Source organism: Lethenteron reissneri, chromosome 63, assembly GCF_015708825.2.
Source record: "Lethenteron reissneri isolate LAM-NWPU_2019-01 chromosome 63, ASM1570882v1, whole genome shotgun sequence".
In the NCBI taxonomy this organism is placed as follows: Eukaryota; Metazoa; Chordata; class Hyperoartia; order Petromyzontiformes; family Petromyzontidae; genus Lethenteron; species Lethenteron reissneri.
In genome coordinates, this window is record NC_083841.1 from 1458506 (window position 1) to 1477251 (window position 18746).

The 18746-nt window shown below is 59.6% G+C and overlaps 1 protein-coding gene across 1 annotated transcript in view; it reads left to right on the plus strand.

Annotated features, from left to right (window-relative positions):
- Window positions 1-18746, plus strand: part of LOC133358794 (E3 ubiquitin-protein ligase RNF213-like) — a 74610-nt gene that overhangs the window by 14758 nt on the left and 41106 nt on the right. Inside the window, 16 exon segments of the mRNA XM_061577241.1 lie at window positions 737-835; window positions 2219-2341; window positions 3801-3987; window positions 5085-5252; window positions 5551-5694; window positions 7170-7795; window positions 8628-8784; window positions 9344-9561; window positions 10075-10218; window positions 10657-10833; window positions 11543-12700; window positions 12973-13360; window positions 13875-14068; window positions 16007-16153; window positions 17501-17947; window positions 17949-18746. Coding sequence (XP_061433225.1) covers window positions 737-835; window positions 2219-2341; window positions 3801-3987; window positions 5085-5252; window positions 5551-5694; window positions 7170-7795; window positions 8628-8784; window positions 9344-9561; window positions 10075-10218; window positions 10657-10833; window positions 11543-12700; window positions 12973-13360; window positions 13875-14068; window positions 16007-16153; window positions 17501-17947; window positions 17949-18746 — 5175 coding nt within the window.

Here is an 18746-nt window from a genome sequence, read left to right on the forward strand (position 1 = left end):
GCCAGGCGGTGAGCTGGCACCAACAGTGGCTCTGCGGTTATCTCCGCATCAAGACGTTTTTAGACAATTTGCGAGTGTTTCTTAGACGTGTGGGAGCAAACCGGAGCACCCTTCGGAGAAAGCCCATGCCTTGCACGAGGGTGCAACACTCTATCCCACACTCCGCTGGCAAGCCGGGGTACAGCTCCTCCTCGACGCAACATTTAGTCATCTGTGCTGTGATCCGCCAACCCTCGCTGCTGTCGCCTGCACAGCGCTGGACTACAGGCAGCCACGTGCAGCAGCAGCAGAGTAGCCGCCACCGCCACTCGGCTCCTTAGGTGCTGCTGCTCGCTAGCAGCACTTGACCCAGCAGTCTGTGAAAGGCTATATGGGGGATCTTTGTTCTATATGTCTGCGTGTATGTGTGTTTGTATGGGTGTGTGTGTATCTATGCTTGTGTGTAATGGTTAGCGCAACTGCACTACGAACCCGGCGACCCAAGTTCGATTCCTGCTACAGCCAACACCAATGACGATTATCTGAACCGGTCCTGGGCCTCCGATCGGTCCACCCAGCCTCAAATAAGTATCCGGTGCGGTGTGTAAACATCGTCACTAGGGAGACAAAGGCGGCAGGGCGTGGTGCTGGCCACCCACCCCCTCGTGTGCCGTGCCGTCCTGCATAGGTGCTCGCTAACAGCATTGTTAAGGCTATGCGGGGGATCTTAGTCTTTGTGTGTGCGCGTGGTTCACAGACCTGGAGCAAGTACCTGGGGGTGTCTTTCGGAGACGCGAAGCGCGATGCGCTGTGGACCGCCTGGCTCTTGCAGGCCGTCCGTGAGCGCATGGCCCGGGTACGCCGCTGCCCCAGCCTCCCCCCGCTCCTCCGGCAGCGGAGACGGTTACATCCAGCGCTCCCCCTCCTTCGCCTCCTTCCTCTCCTCTCTCAAGGCCTCGCCTCTTCCACGTCGCCCACTTTCTTCCTCTTCCCTCCCCCCGCGCCCCTCCGCTACCCTTCCCTATCCCCTACGCACACTGACCCATAGACTGGCACATCGACCCATCGACTCGCACGAAGACCCACAGATTCATACGGAGGCCCACAGACTCACACAGAGACCCATAGGCTGGCACAAAAAACCCGTAGATTGACACAGAGACACCATTGGAATCTCCTTTGCCAGTAGCAAAATATGAGAATAGTTTTCTTGCCCTTTTATCTGGCAACAAAACTGACACCTTTTTTTTAAATCCTTTATATTAAGTTCGCTTGCTTGCTTGCGTGCTTACGACCGTGCAAATCTTTCGGTCGTTTTTTAACCCACTTCCCGTGATCCAATCGAGCTGACATTTTGCACACAGACTCGTTGTGCGAGACAATTAATGTTCGTGAAATTTTTTTTCCAAAATTTTACACTGTTTAGGGAAAACAAATTCAATATTTAATTACCAATTGCTTAATACTGGCAGACAATCATCTGACCCATAGGTGGCAGCCATCTCAAGCCAGAGGACGAGAGGACTCTAGCCGCCACACATATAAAGGATTTATAGTGAAAAACTTTGTTTTTACGGGTTATACTTATTACAAGGAGTCATGTTTGCATTGACCACATTACCTGCGGTCGGAATTCAAACAAAAAACACAAGGACAGTGCATACATTATCATAGTTGTGTTTTTTGTTTGCATTCCGACCGCAGGTAATGTGGTCAATGCAAACATGACTCCTTGTAAAAAAGGTGTCAGTTTTGTTGCCAGATAAAAGGGTAAAAAAACAATTATCATCTGACACAGAGACCCGTAGACTCACACAGAGACCCGTAGACCCACACAGAGACGCATAGACTCACACGAAGACCCGTAGACTCACACAAAGACCCGTAGACCCACACAGAGACCCGTAGACTCACACAAAGACCAGTAGACCCACACAGACCCGTAGACCCACACAGACCCATAGACTCACACAGAGACCCGTAGACCCACACAGAGACCCGTAGACTCACACAGAGACCCGTAGACCCACACAGAGACCCGTAGACTCACACAGAGACCAGTAGACCCACACAGACCCGTAGACCCACACAGACCCATAGACCCACACAGAGACCCGTAGACTCACACAGAGACCCGTAGACCCACACAGAGACCCGTAGACCCACACAGAGACCCGTAGACCCACACAGAGACCCGTAGACCCACACAGAATGACACCGAGTCGTGTTCCGCGTGCAGGAGACGCCCCAGCGGCAGGTGGAGGTGTACTGCCACGCAGGCACCAGGTCGGCGGCCCTGCACCCCGCCCTGTGCAGCTGCCTCGAGACCACGGCGCTGGACGTCATTCACATCATCTGCCAGGTGCCGTGGGCCAGCTGCACGCCGCCGTCATCCGTGCATCCATCATCCATCCTTCTGTGCATCCCTCAGTCGTCGTCGTACTACGGCCGCTGCCACTGTTAGTGACAATCCATGCCTCGAGTTTCCTGGCTGGCTGCTGGCCGGGCTCGGCTGCAGTCACCCCAACGACAACTCTGTCGTTCGTCGCTGCACGCCGTCGCCACCGAAATTATAGCTGGGTAACTGGCTACACGGGATTTTCCATTGAATTGAATTGAAAGGGCAGACGTTAAATGATAAAAATATATATATAATAATAATAATGGTGACACCAAAGAGGTGGGAATAATTAGTACAGGAGACTGACCACAGCTCATTTATAATCTCTCTTCACTTTTCAATTTGTACTCCTATTATTAATGTAATTATTTCGCCAGAATAATCTTTAAATCCTCGAGAATATAAAACAAAAACTCACAAAATACATTATCTCGACGTATAAAAGCGGATTGCTTTTAGTGCTCCGAGTAGAGAAGGATTGTGAAAAGAGCATGAATCTGACAGCTGCCTCGAACACCAATCCCGCCACGCAACTCAATAATGACTCGCATCATTATGTAATATATATTATTGTATCATTTCGGGTCAATTTAGGACCGCGTATCATTCGGGGAGGGTCCTTGCCTATAGCTCGGAAGTTCCCCATCATTGACTGAATAAAGGCTGACTCTGCTGATGAGACACCGCGCGTCGAAACACGTCCAGGCTTTGCTCGTCCTGAAGCGATGCTGCTGAAAGTTTCGCGCTCCCACGACGGCCGCTGGTGCGGCTGACGGTTCGTTAAGGAAACGTCTGGAGAGGCGGACGCGTGAAGCAGACGACGTGCGATGTCGCGTGGGGGGAGCGGTGGTGCAGCGCTCAGCCACCACCAACGCCGGTGACGATTATCCGGACCGGTGCTGCGCCTCCCCTAAGTCGACCCGGCTTCAAACGAGTACCCGGTGCGGTGTGTGAACGTCGCCACTGGGGAGACAAGCGGCCGGGCGTGGTGCTGGCCACCCGCCCCCCTCGTGTGCCGTGCCGGCCTTCATAGGTACGCTCGCCCCAACAGTCTGTTAAGGCTACACAGGGGATCTTTGTCTCGTGTGTAGCACGCGCATGCGTGCGCGTGTGGCGAGCGGTAGCGTAGCGGTTAGCACGCTGCGCTACCAACCCAACAGCCCGAGTTCAATTCCGTCTCACGGCCAACACGAACCGATCCTGGACCTCTCCTAGGTCGACTCAGTGCGGTCTGTAGTAAACGTCGCCACTGGGGAGACAAAGGCGGCCGGGCGTGGCGACTGGCCACCCACCCCGTGGTGCGCCGTGCCGGTCTTCGGAGCCGCTCGCTAACATCGCTTGCCCCAGCGGTGTGTTCAGGCTACACAGCGGGGGTGGGGGGTAGTGGAGCGTAGTCTTGATGTTGTTGTGCTTGGTGCAGAACAAGCGGGAGGGGGATCTGGTGCGGCAGCTGCCGGAGCACGACCTCCGCGCGTTCGGCAAGGTGCTGTCGCGCGTCGTGGAGCAGGCGTGGCCGCGGCGGGGCGGGCGGCACGTCGAGGAGATGGAGGAAGTCGTGAGGCACCTCCTCACCTGGGACGCCGCGCCCAACGTCCTCAAGATGCACGGTGGGGACCGCCGCCGAGTGGCCGTGACGTCACCCGCAGGGGTTGTGCCGTGCTAGGTGCACTTTGAGGCCGTCGGTGTCCTTCGTGGCAAGGCCCGCGGGCCACTGGTGGCCTTAAGTGCGGCCCCCGACAATACACGAATGTGAAAACGCCCTCCACCATCATCACCGTGCTGCTGTGAAACCCAACAATGCTATAAAATGTGTGGTGGCCCTCACAGAACACTGCTCGTGCAAGATGTCACCTGACAATCCCAGGTGCCATAGGTTAACTGCTGTGCCAGGCTCGGTGCAGGATGAGGCCACGGAACAGGCCCAGGTGCCATGGGTTGACCGACCGAGACGACTGACAGATGCACCACCTGTGTTCCTCACTGTGCCACCTCGCCATGTTTTATCCGCCCGGCAGCTCCGCTCGTTGTTAGACTCACACAGAGACCCGTATAGTCACACAGAGACCTGTAGACTCACACAGAGACCTGTAGACTCACACAGAGACCCGTAGACTCACAACAAAACCCGTAGACTCACACAGAGACCCGTAGACTCATACAGACCCATAGACTCACACAGAGACCCGTAGACTCACACAGAGACCCGTAGACTCACACAGAGACCCGTAGACTCACAGAGACCCGTAGACTCACACAGAGACCCTTAGACTTGCACAGAGACCCGTAGACTCCCACAGAGACCCGTAGAGTCACACAGAGACCCGTATAGTCACACAGAGACCCGTAGACTCACACAGAGACCCTTAGACTTGCACAGAGACCCGTAGACTCACACAGAGACCTGTAGACTCACACAGACCCGTAGATTCGCATAGAGACCCGTAGACTCAGACAGAGAACTGTAGACTCACACAGAGACACGTAGACTCACATATTCCCATAGAGCGTCGCTCCTCCGCCCTCCGCCGTTGCTAAAGGGCGACTACCTCCCAACTACTCCCAGTGGTCTCACTGTGCACCTCGCCTGGCACTTCCCGCGTGCGTACGTGTGCGTGTGTGTGCGTGCATGCGCGTGCGTGCGTCTGTGTGCGTGTGTGCGTGTGTGCGTGTGCCTGTGTGCGCGTGTGCGCGTGTGCGTGTGCAGGCACGAGCCAGATGCTCATGGAGAGCCTGGGAGAGGCTGCGAGGATTTTGGTGGCGTCGGGGTTGTCGTCGCTGCAGCTGCTGCTGCACTCCGTGCTGGACGGCTCTGTGAAGCTGGGGCTGCTGCGCATCGTGCTGGAGCGGCGCGTTGCCTTCTGCAGGGTGCAGGGTGAGACGCCCTGCAGCAGTGAGGGTCTGATACAGTGAGGGTCTGACACAGTGGGAGTCTGACACAGTGGGAGTCTGACACAGTGGGAGTCTGACACAGTGAGAGTCTGACACAGTGAGAGTCTGACAAAGTGAGAGTCTGAGTGACACAATGAGAGTCTGAGTGACACAGTGATGTACGGCCGAGCAATGCCCCCCCCCCTCCACCACGGCCCACGCGGCGCGGGGGGGGTGGAGGCCTCCATCCGGCAGCGGAGTGATGAAAGGCTGCGCCAATTTCTCTCGTGCGCGCTGCTCAGGGTCGTTGGACGGTAGCCCCGGGCTCAGCACCTTGGAGGCGGTGCTGGACGCGAGGCAGCGGGCGGTGAAGGCGGTGGACGAGGAGGCTCGCAGCGTGCAGGCCTTGCTCAACTTGTGTCGCACGGTCCAGGAGTTCCTCACAGGTCCGCGTCTTCCATCGCCCTCCGCTCTCGCTCGGCCGTCGCCAGCCGTGGTCTATACGCTGCTGGGTTATGCCGGGCGGCCTCGATGGTGTCGGCGGTGGCGGTGATGGTTGTGGTGGTTGGTGGTGGCGGCGGTGATGGCGATGGTGGCGGCGGTGGGGGTGGTGGTGGGGGCGGTGGTGGTGATGGTTGTGGTGGCGGCGGTGGTGGCGGTGGTGGCGGTGATGGCGGTGGTGGCGGTGGTGGTGGCGGCGGTGATGGCGGTGGTGGCGGCGGTGGGGGCGGTGATGGGGGCGGTGGTGGTGATGGTTGTGGTGGCGGCGGTGGTGGTGGCGGTGGTGGTGATGGTTGTGGTGGCGGCGGCGGCGGTGGTGGCGGTGATGGCGGTGGTGGCGGCGGTGGTGGCGGTGATGGCGGTGGTGGGGGTGGTGGTGGCGGCGGTGGCGGCGGTGGCGGCGGTGGTGGTGGGGGTGGTGGTGGTAGCAGTGGTAGTGGTTGCTACGCCGCTGCACGTGGCGTGGCCTGTGTGGCAGCACGACCGTTGGTAACTATAAGAGCCTTTTCGCCTTTTGGCGTTGTTCTCTGGTCTAACATCGGTGGGTGGGGAGACGAGGTGTAGGCCAATCAAAAGGAGCCACCCGCTACAGTCGCCCGTCACAACCACCCGTCACAACCACCCGTCACAACCACCCGTCACAACCGCACGTCACAACCGCCCGTCACAACCACACGTCACAGCCACCCGTCACAGCCACATGTCACAACCACCCGTCACAACCACCCGTCACAACCGCACGTCACAACCGCCCGTCACAACCACACGTCACAGCCACCCGTCACAGCCACATGTCACAACCACCCGTCACAACCACACGTCACAACCACACGTCACAACCACCCGTCACAACCACACGTCACAACCACACGTCACAGCCACACGTCACAGCCACACGTCACAGCCACCCGTCACAACCACACGTCACAGCCACACGTCACAGCCACCCGTCACAGCCACCCGTCACAACCACACGTCACAGCCACACGTCACAACCACACGTCACAACCACACGTCACAGCCACACGTCACAACCACACGTCACAACCACGCGTCACAACCACGCGTCACAACCACGTGTCACAACCACGCGTCACAACCACACGTCACAACCACACGTCACAACCACGCGTCACAACCACACGTCACAACCACACGTCACAGCCGCCCGTTACCATGCTGGCTCAGGCTGTGCTCGTGGAAAAGTGGGCATACGGGTCTTTGACATATTTTATTTGTGTAATTTAATATTGTTATAACATGAGCCATGTTATTATTTACTTTTCATAATTACGATAGAAATTTTTTATAAAAAAAAAAAATTCTTATTCAAATATCATTATAAATAAAAAATGTTTTTATTCTTACGATTATAAAATAAAAACAATCCACTTTAACCCACGTGGGCCGCCCCTTCCAGTGGACGTGGAGCCGTTGGAACGCCAGTGTCGGTCCGACCGCAGCGACTGCCGCCTGGACGCCGTCGTGCGTGTCGACCCGGGGCGGCTCGACGCGGAGGCCTTCGCCCGCACGCCGCAGGTCACCGGCTTCGGCCTGACGGTCGAGCTGCGCGTGATGGCGCGCCAGTTCTCCCGGCTGGAGAGCAGCTGGCTCTTCGACAGCCTCTGGAAGGACTGCGCCCGTGCGGCGTCGTCGGCGGCGGCGGCGCCCGTGCCCCTGGAGCGCCTGCGCGTCGCGACGTGGGCGCCCTGCGTGCAGCGCCTGCGCTCGCTGCTGGGCGCCGTGCGCACCGGCGCCGTCCCGCTGGACGACGCGCGCCGGCTGTTCGCGCCCGCGTTCGCCGGGAGCGCGGCGCGGGCCCCCGCCGTGGCCAACCTTGAGAAGGAGCTGCGGCTGCTGCTGGCGGCGGTGGGCGACGGCGTCACCGCGGCGCGGGAGACGTCGTGGGTGGAGGAGCGAGCGGAGCAGATCGCGGACTTCCGCGAGCTGGGCCTGGCCACGGAGGCAGCCGGCGCGGTGAAGCGAGCGAAGGACGCTCTGGGCCTCACCGGGGATTTCTCGGTTCTGGACTCGCTCACCGACCTGGTGAGTGGCGAGCGCCGCGGGAGAGGCAAGCCCAGCGCCCGAACGCCGTCGCTGAATCGACGACCGCGATCGATCGGTGATCATGTCGGCGGTCCGAATGATTTACGTGCTTCTGAGCGCTTAGGCTGATCGCGGTGGAAGAGCCTCAAATTCCGAGGATGTCTGCGGCAGCACGGGACTACAGGCGGATAACCAGAAGCCCGCTGATAGAATGGCCGGTTGAATACGTGGACGACTGATTGGGTGACGAGGAGCGGCAGAATGAACAACCGCACGATTGTTGTGTGTCCTGCACGAGTTGAGGATGGAAGAGGACTCGTGGCTAAGGGACGTGATGACGCGCGTCTGTGCGAGTGTGCGAGTGAGTGAGTCCTTGGTGTGGCGTGTAGTAAACATCGCCACCGGGGAGACAAAGGTGGCTGGGCGTGGTGCTGGCCACCCACCCCCTCGTGTGCCGCTAACAGCACTTGCCCCAACAGTCTGTTAAGGCTATATGGGGGATCTTTCTCTTTTTGAGTGAGTGTGTGGATGGTCCTAGGGAGCGGTGATGGTGGTGGTTGACACGGCTGCGATACGAACCCGGCGAGCCGAGTTCGATTTCCGCTTGAGTCCAATGATAGTTGTGAATATTTGCACTACTCCTTGGTCTCCTCTAGGTCTGCTCAGCCTTAACCGAGTACCTGACGCCACTGGGGAAGCAAAGGCGGCCGGGCGTGGTGCTGGCCACTTTAGGCACCACTCCTAGCTAACAACACTTGCCCCAACCGCCTGTTAAAATGCCGACGCGGGGGATCTTTGCCTTGGTCTGGCGTGTCTCGTGTGCACTTGGCAGGATGAGAGTTTGAAGGAGAAGCAGTTGAAGTGCATCACCAGGGCTCTGGTCAATGCCAAGAATATCCTGGCCGGGATCGACAAGAGAGGCATCGACTGCCTGGACGTGCTCGCGCGCAGCCGGGACTTCATCAGATGGGTCCGCGAGTCCGTCGGGAGTGAGTACGCGACGCCGCCCGCCCGCCCGCCTCTTCATTCATTCCTCTTGCTCGTCGACTCTCCTTGCCATCACCCTGTTTCTCACGTTCTCACAAACTCGCTCAATTCCATCTCACAGATTTTTTTTTTTTTAATCAACGTATTTTTAACTTCTTTCGCACAGTACGTAGCCAACCGTACTAATCGGAGTGTATAGTCTAGTGTACAGTAGTGTAGTAGTGTCGTGTATAGTAGTTTGTATCTTGAACTTCTTTTGCACCGTACGTAGCCAACCATGCTAATCGGAGGTGCGGGGAATTTTCTGTGAGTCTGTGGGTCTCTTCGTGGTGCTATATAGCTATTTGTGAGTCTGTGGGTCTATAGGTCTCCATGTGAGTAGTTTACAGGTCTCGTTGTGGTGCTATGGATCTCAATGTGAGTCATGTAAGTTTCTGTGCTCGTCTTAGTGCCGATGTTGTGCTGTGGCCGCGATGTCGCCCGTCACGTTCGCGAGTCTCCCCGCGTCACCGCTGCCATCTCCTCCCCCTCTCACCTCCTCCCCCCCCCTCCCTCCGGTAGAGCTGAGCGAGCTGAAGGTGTTTGTGGACCTGGCGTCCATCTCGGCGGGGGAGAACGACGCCGACGTTGACCGCGTCGCCTTCTTCCACGACGCCGTGCAGGGCTTCTCCTCGCTGCTGTACGAGCTGCCGCCCTCCGCCAACTTCGCCGACTTCCACCAGGCGCTCGGCAAGCTGTGGAAGGCGCTGGAGAGGGACCGCAACCTGCTCAAGAAACTGGTGCGTCCGCCGGTCCGCCCCCCGGTCTGGCTCCGCACGGGTCGGATGGTCGTGTGGGAGGTCGTTAACATCTCGCTCCAGTGGTGAGATGTTTACTGCCTCGCCTGGTATGGAGGAAGTTTGTGCTTTGGATCCCGACCCTGATGCCTGCTGTATATTTGGAGTTAACATCCCGCGACCGTGACTGTCCCGCTGTGGCCCGTGTGACTGCCCGTGTGATAACTGCCCGTGTGATGACTGCCCGTGTGACTGCCCGTGTGATAACTGCCCGTGTGATGACTGCCCGTGTGACTGCCCGTGTGATGACTGCCTGTGTAACCGCCCGTGTGACTGATCTTGTGACGACCACCCATGTGACTGCTCGTGTGACCACCCATGTGATGACTGCCTGTTTGATGACTGCCTGTGTGACCGCCTGTGTGACTGCGCTTGTGACGACCACCCATGTGATTGCCTGTGTGACTGCCCGTGTGATAACCGCCCGCGTCCCGCCCTCTCGCCGTCGGCGCGCAGGAAGACTCGGCGCGCCACCTCTCGTGGTTGCGCACGGTGCACGAGAGCCACGGCTCGGTGGAGAAGTCCTCGCTGTCCCTCGCCACGGCCGTCAACGCCTGCGGCGTCTACCAGGTCGGCGCCGTCTTCCCCACGGGCAGCAAGGTGAGTCAGGGGGCCGCGTCACCGGCCGACCGGCCGACCGGCCGAGCGGGCGAACGGTGCTCGTGCCAGCGAGACGGGAGGCGGGCACCCAGCGGCCTCGCCGTTCACCCGCGGTGGAAACTGCTTTTTTTAGAACTGCTGCTATCGTTGTTGTGTCTAGCCTCGTCGTCCTTCCCCCGCACCTCCGATCGGCACGGTTGGCTACGTACGGCGCGAAAGAAGTTGGACGTGCGCGTAGTACGTACCGCGCGGGACTTTCCAACGCCGGCGTAGCAGGCCGCGACGGGTTCCGTAAACTGGAGAGGGGCCGTCGGCGTGCCCCCCGGGGCCCGGCCCTCTTTGTCGAGGACGTTGGCCCAGCTCTGGGGGGGGGGGGGTGGTGGCGAAGCGGCGAAGCTCCGACAAACGCGACGGCCGTGGCGTTGCCTCTCCCCGCAGCCCACGATGGACTCGGTGCTGAAGCTCGTGGTGCCGGAGGCGGCGGCCGGAGGCGGCGGGGACCTTAGGGAGCAGCGCGTCTACAGCCTCGGCGAGGTCAAGGAGCTGCAGAGCAAGCTCATGCTCATAGCCGGGCAGCGGGAGCAGGGCAAGGAGGAGATCGAGCGCTTCACCGAGGTCAGATCTACTTGCCAACGTCTCGCAAAGACACACCGTCGTCATCATCATCGTCATTGTCTCAGTTGTTCGCTCAGGGCACATCTCTCACACACACACCCACCGTCATCGTCTTTCTCATCATCAGCTCTGTGGGACTTTTTTTGCCAGTATCAAAGTACGCAAAACATAAGAATAGGGTTTACCCTTTCGGGCGGTGTTAAGATGTTCAAACACTAAATAAATACCATTTTGCCAGGCATCAAGTCTGCATTAACCACACGTACTCATGGCAAAACATGAAACCTTTTCACATCATCTCGTCACATTTATTTTGACAAAGCCACGCACACATCACTATCATCTGTTACATTTAGATTAAAAACGCTTCAGCAGTACTTTTTGTGTTTAGTTTGTTGTCGCTCCCCCCTCACCTCTGATTATAACGCGGTTGGCTACGTACGGTGCGAAAGAAGTTCTACACCCATGCACGCTTGCGTGTGTGTGTGTGTGCGTGTGTGTGCGTGTGTGTGTGTGCGCGTGTGTGTGTGTGTGCGTGTGTGTGCATGCGTGTGTGTGTGTGCGTGTGCGTGTGTTTGTGAGCGTGTGTGTGTGTGAGCGTGTGTTTGTGAGCGTGTGTGTGTGCGTGTGAGCGTGTGCGTGTGCGTGTGTGTGTGCGTGTGAGCGTGTGCGTGTGTGTGTGCGTGTGCGTGTGTGTGTGCGTGCGCAGGTCTTCGGCAACGTGTTGCGGCTCGCCGAGCTCTACCTGCAGCTGCACTGGGCCGGCAGTGTCCTCTTCCGCCGCTGGACGGCGCAGGTGTTCTGCGACCCGGGCAGCACGGTGTGCGCCATCGTCGACTTCGGCCTGCGCGGCGTCCCCCACCTGCACGCGATGGGCGGCGCGGGCGACGAGCTGCGGCCGCTGTGCCGCGCCATGGACCGCTGCCTGGCCGAGTGGAAGGCCTACGTGGAGGACAAGCGGCGCGACTTCTACCACCTCAACCTCTACACGGCCGAGCAGCTGGTGCTGCTGCGCTCCGAGCTGGGCGCGCTGGCGCGGCGGACGGCCGGCGCCGGGGGCCGTGGCAGGGCGGGCGCGTCGCCGGGCGTGGCGGCCCTCACGCTGCTGTCCTTCATCAAGGAGGACTGCACGGCCGAGCACGTCGCTCGCGCTCTCCTCGACTCGGAACGGGCGGCGCCGTCGGCGAGAGTCGGGGCCGTGGCCGGCGGCGATCCGTCGCGCTCCCCTTCGTCGCCCGCCCCGCTCTCCTCATCCTCCTCCTCGTCGTCGTCGTCGACGTCCTCCCGAGCGAGCCGGCTGCTGGGCGCCGTCAAGGCCCTCGTGGACCAGGACGTGGAGGAGGCGGCGGCGAAGGCGGCGGTGCAGGAGCTGGGGCCCGCGTCCGAGCGCGACCTCATCGCCTGGGTCTTCGGCAACCTGCAGCGCCGCGACAGAATCGCGTCGCTCAGCCGGGCGTTCGACGGCGCCGTCGCGGCGGCCGAAGAGGCGGACCGCGAAGCCGCGGCCGCCACCTCCGGCCTCCCCTGCCCTTCCCTCCTTCCGTCCGGCGACGACGACGCCGACGACGAGCGGGCGGGCGTGGGCGACCGCCTTCTCCGGCTGTGGCGGCGCTTCGCGCGGAGCGGCGCCGGCGGGCACCTCGGCGTGGGGGAGCTGGGGCGGGCGCTGGCGCGACTCGCCGCCGGGCGGCGCCCGGTGCGGCGCCGGCTGCCGGAGGGGCTGACGGCGGGGCAGCCCAACCTGGTGGTGTGCCGCGAGGCGGAGGTGTACGCGGCGGCGCTGTGCGTCTACCGGCACGGCGACGCCGAGCGGCTGCCGACGTGCGACGAGGTGCTGGTGTGCGCGCCCGACACCACGACGGAGCAGGTGGGGGGACGCACGGACAGACGCGCAAACGGACACGTAGGCATACACGCGGACAGGCACGCAGACGGCGGACAGACACGCGGACAAACACGTAGATAGACGTAGATCGTGCCATCCGTCTACCAGGAGGGACCCCTCGGAGGGGGGTCTCTCTTGGGGGCTACTATGCCAGGGGAGAGCCTCAGGGCTTGGCGCCGGAACTTGGCCGCGAGCCGTCACGTCCCGTTCCGCCACGTCTCGCCGTGACGGCCTCCTCCCGGCCTCCCCCGCAGGTGGAGCTGTTCTTCAGGAGGGCCTTGGGCCGCGACGGCGGTGACGTCGACGCGGGAGACGGAGCGGGCAAGATCTACTCGCTGGTGCACGCCGACCTGCTGAGCTACGACGCGAGCGTGCGGGCCGAGGAGGCCTTCGAGCGCCTGCGCGCCAGCTCCGACCCCTGCTACCGCCTGGTGCTGCTGTGCGGCGCCGCAGGGGAGCATCGCTACGCCGCCTCCTCCTTCGGCCGCTTCCGCGTCGGCGCCTTCCCGCTGGCGCCCGCCGACGAGCTGCGCCGGTACCTGCGGCGCCACTTCACGGCGCCCCGGAACGAGCGCTCGCCCGCCCGCGTCTTCTCGGACCCCGTGAGCGTGCGGCTCGTCACATCCCGGCGCGCCGGAGTCGGTGAGTTCCTCTCTATCGGGACCGTGCGGCCGATCCTGGGGCTCCTCCCCTAGGTTGACTCGAACCAGTAGGGAGACAAAGACGGCCGGGCGTGGTGCTGGCCACCCACCCCCCCCTCGTGTGCCGTTCCAGCCTTCGTAAGTGTTGCTAATCGTTTTTAGCACTTGCCCCAAAAGTCTTTGTCTTTACGTGCGTGTGGGTGTCCGTGCGTATGTGTGTGACCACATAAGCATAACTCTTAATTGAGCGCGACCTGTTATTCGTGCGTCTTTTTCCAGAGCGTCTCTTATTATCCGGATAATATTGGGGGGGGGGGGGGGGGAAGGGGCGGGTAACACAATCCTCCTCATTCCGTGTGCGCCTCGTCGAAACGCGACGAGTCGATTTGGCCCACGGCCACCGCGTGCGATTCCGTCCGGCGCGACGACGATCGACGCCGGGCAGCGTTAGCCGGGGCGTCCGGCGGGCTCGCGAACTGAGCGCGGTCGTCTGTCCGGCGGTGGCGGTGCCGCAGGGAAGTCGCTGTACGTGCAGCGGCTGCACGAGTCGGTGTCGCGGACGTGCCCGGGCGGGCGCTGCACCCTGCGCACGCTGCGCCTCATCGCCAGCGCCGTGGACGAGAGCTCCGTGCTCGCCTCCATCGTCGACCTGCAGGAGGCCCCGGGGAAGGCCACGCCGTGCCTCTTCCACATCGACGTCACGGCCGCCGTGAGCGCGCACGTACACGCACAGACGTACACGCACAGAAGTACACGCACGTACACGCACAGACGTACACGCACAGATGTACATGCACAGAAGTACACGCACGTACACGCACAGACGTACACGCACAGAAGTACACGCACAGACGTACACGCACGTACACGCACAGACGTACACGCACAGATGTACACGCACAGAAGTACACGCACGTACACGCATAGACGTACACGCACAGAAGTACACGCACAGACGTACACGCACGTACACGCATAGACGTACACGCACAGGCGTACACGCACGTACACGCACAGACGTACACGCACAGAAGTACACGCACAGAAGTACATGCAGGTACACGCATGTACACGCATGTAGACACACCTACACGCACTTTGCCCCATGATGTTTTCTAGCCTGAGGGATTTCCCTTCCTCCAAGACCTCACAGACATGCTCAGCAAATCTACAAACCTGTACCTGGGGGTAGGAGATCCAGTTACCTTTCTTTCTCCGAATGACGGTGATAGGTGTAGCACTGCAAGTATCTTTTTTGATTGATTTAAAGAGTGATTTGTGATCGCGGGCTACTTAGGCAGACTCCAATTTCTCAGCAACCCGCGATTACCACCAATCCTTGCAGCACCGCACGGCTGTCCGAACCTCCGAGCGAAGGCTGTGGTAAGCCTCATTCTCTGACGTGGGATGCTGTAGACGGTGAGAGTGGGCCTGTCGCTTTTCCTCAGCCAGCCGAAACACCTTCTCTGTCAGCCAGGGTCTCTGGGGAAGTTTGGACCGTGCACCCAATGCAACCATTGCAGCTGCCACAGTCCTAAACCTCACCGATTTCACCTCGGCATCAGGAGGAGTGGGGGATGATGCAAACCCCAGCTGCAAGTGATGAAGAGATTCTCGCTTACAACTTTCATCAGCTGAGATCAGACCACTGTGGGTTTGAATGGGATCCTGGATGTACACCCACCACCAGAGTGGAAGAATGACAGGCGCATCTTACAGATGACAAGTCGATGGTCAGTGGGCAGATCAGCTCCACAGTAGGTCCTAGTGTCAAGGATATAGGCCCGCATCTGCTGTTCTTTCACTATTTAGTCCAGCAGATCTTCTTGCTTGGACCCAGCATGCATCCATAATGTTGTGTAGATGCGCCGATGACGGAACATCGTGTTGGTAATTACAAGCCCATGGGCTGCACAAAAGTCTAGCAGCCGCCTACCGTTGTTATTGAGCTGATCTGGCCCATACCTTCCAATCACTCCAGACCAGGTGCCAGCATCATGACCCACTCGGGCATTAAAGTCACCTAAAGGGATGAATCTATTCCGAGGAGCCACTTTAGCTATTACCTGTGACAGAAGGTCATCGAGGGCATCTGACTCAACGAGCTTGCCTGCATCCCTTCACCGATGTTCATTTTCAGTGGGGTTTAAGTAACCACGACCACTGCTCCTAGCCTCTAGTTGATGGGAAGGCGAGCCCAAAGTAGCCTGAGGCTTACAGCTTCCCACACCTCACAGCCACGCACCCATGCCCCTTCATTATTTTGTTCAGAAGAATGCCACTATGTGTTGTTTGGCAGTCTCCTGCCCCGAGTAGAGGACTGTCCACCGGACTTCCTAAATACCGCAGAGATCCAGGCGGTACCGGTCCAGCTCCTGATAGAGAGTGGCAGCCTCTCCTCCGCAGTGAGCGTTCGAACATTCAATGTGGCCACCCGCAATAGCTTTTGGCTGTTTCTGGCTGTTTCTGGAGGAGCCCCGAGGGTAAGGATTCAGTCTCCTGACTCCGCCAAATAGGGTTAGGCCAGGATACGCACGTACACACACACACGCAGACACAAAGGCAAAGATCCCCCGCGTAGCCTTTGCCATGCTATCGGGGCTAAGTGCTGTTAGCAACCGGCGCCTTTCCCTCCGCACGGCCGCAGGTGCAGAAGGGCCTCAGCTCGTTCCTCTTCAAGCTGTTGGTGCTGCGCTGCCTGTGGGACCAGCGCGGCGCCGTGTGGCGCTGCCGCCCGTCCCACCTCTACGTCATCGAGATGCTGGAGTCCGACGTGCAACTCACCCCTCACCAGGTGAGCCCAGCCCCCGCCGCTTTATCCCCCACCGCCCCCCCCCCCTTCCCACTCGTGGTGGAGCGATGTTAACTACATCGCCCGGTATACAAGGAGGCCATGGATTTGATCCCGATCCTGACACCTGCTGTCTATTTGGAGTTAACATCTCGCGACCGTGACTGTCCCGCTGTTATTGAGGAATGTGTTGAGGAATGAGTGTGTGTGTGGTAAGATGTTAAATCCCTCACCTGGTATTCAGGAGTTTGTGGGTTCAATCCCGACCCTGATGCCTGCTGTATATTTGGAGTTTGCCTCTCTCTCTCTCCCCATGATCGCGTGGATTTTTTTCTCCTGGTTCTCCGGTTTTTCCCTCCACATTTTAAATAAATTTCCACATGATGATAAGCCACTTCGTTGAGCTATCATTGGAGATAGCCAGGTCACTTCTGAAACAGAGCTACCGTAGCTTAGCGGGGACTTACCTATTAAAATAAAAGTAATAGTTTAGTTTAGTTTACATTTCACATGGCCACCCACCCCCTCGTGCGCTGTGCCGGTCTTCATAGGTGCTCGCTAGCATCACTTACCCCAACATTCTGTTAAGGCTATAGGGAGGATCTTTTTCTTTGGTGCTGCTACGTGTTAACAGCACTTGCCCCAAGAGTATGTTAAGGCTACACCGGGAGATCTTTGTCCTTGGCCATCAAATGAACCTCACATTCACTCGAGTGAAATATCATCGGCATCGGTTTGCAGGAGGAGAGGGTATCATTGCCGGGTCCCGAGAGTTCCAGAATTACAATCTGTATTTAGACTCGAGGAATCCGATCAAGCTCTTGTTCAAATCAAGCTCTTGTTCAAAGATGTCCAGTCGGGCCGGGTCTGAAAATTACAACAACAAACAATAAAAAAAACACCTAAGTGCAAATTATAGGAAAGATAAACAAATAACCAAGAAATGTAAGTAAACTATTTTTATTTTACCAGGGAAAGCCCACTGTGCTGTAAGATTATTTTTCAGAAGCGACCCTGGCCACAAATGAACGATAGTTCAAAGAAGCGTCTTATGATCACGTGGAAATTTACGCCAGCCAAATACTCTAAAAGACCTTTTGTTCGGCCTGATAGAGGGGGATAAATGGCCACGGCACGGGTTAAACAAGAGATGGAGTGATGTGGTATGAGAGGATTATGGAGCTGAGTGGACTTGCCAATTACTGGTACCGGCGGTGTCAAGACTGGCCTCTGTGGAGGAGGCTTGTGAAGGACGCTACTGGGCAGTTGGAGGCAGTCGCCCTCCAGCAACAACGGAGGGCGGAGGAGCGACGTTCAAGGTGGTTGCTGTGTTCGCGATGCCGCCCTTAGGCTCAGCGTGCCGTCGGCCTTCTGGAGCTGCTCCCGCGCCTGCGGTGCCACTCCCCCAAGGAGTGCCTCGACATGGAGGCCCGGCTGATGAGCCGCGGCTCCGCAGAGGACATCCCCGAGAACCGCATGGACCTCGAGAATTTCGCCAGCCCTGCCTTCCAGCGTCCGTTCCAGTACCTCCGCAAGTTCCGCCTGGGCCACGACCTGGATGCCTTCAGGTACGAGAAGGGCTCCGTGACGGGCAGCCCCGCCGAGTGGCTCCAGGTCGTGCTGCAGTACTGCGGCCTGGCGGACCCCTCCTGGGCCGAGCTGCGCAACTTCGTCCGTTTCCTCGACCGGCAGCTGCGCGACTGCGAGCGCTCGGTGTTCTGCGACCAGTCCCACGTCGGCGACACGCTGGCCGGCTTCCGGACCTTCGTCGTCGAGTTCATGGTGCTGATGGCGCGCTGACTTCGCCACGCCGTCGCTCAACATCTCCGACGAGAGCCCCGGAGCGGCGAGCGCACGCCGCGCGGTCGCCGGGGCGCGGAATGTGGAGGAGGAGGCGGAGGAGGAGGAGCGAGACATCGCCCCTTTCCAGCTCCGTGTGACGTGGGAGAGCCGCCCCCACCCGTACGTGTTCTTCAACGGCGACAGGACGTCCGTGACCTTCCTGGGCTTCCACTTGCGCCAGAACACCGAGGGCTCCCTGGACGCGGTGGATCACCGCACGGGCGCCATCGTCAAGCGCGCCGTCATGAGCCGCCAGCTGCACCGCAGCCTGGTGACGCAGGGCGTGCGCTTCGACGTCGACGTGGACGCGCTGCCGCGGCACGAGAAGATCGAGCTGCTGTGCACCGTGCTGGGCGTGCAGTGGCCGATGGACCCGGACGACACGTACGAGCTGACGGCCGACAACGTGACCAAGATGCTCGCCGTGCACATGCGCTTCCGCTGCGGCATCCCCGTCGTGGTCATGGGCGAGACGGGCTGCGGCAAGACGCGCCTCCTGCGCTACCTGTGCGACCTGCAGCGCGCCGGCCGGCCGGCCGACAACCTGAAGCTCGTCAAGGTGCACGGCGGCACGACGGCGGCCGTCGTGCACGCCAGGGTGCGCGAGGCGGAGGAGGCGGCGCGGAGGAACCGCGAGGACTTCGGCCTCGACACGGTGCTCTTCTTCGACGAGACCAACGCGTCGGACGCCATCCACGCCGTCAAGGAGGCGCTGTGCGACGGCACCGTCGACGGGCGGCCCTTCCGCTCCGAC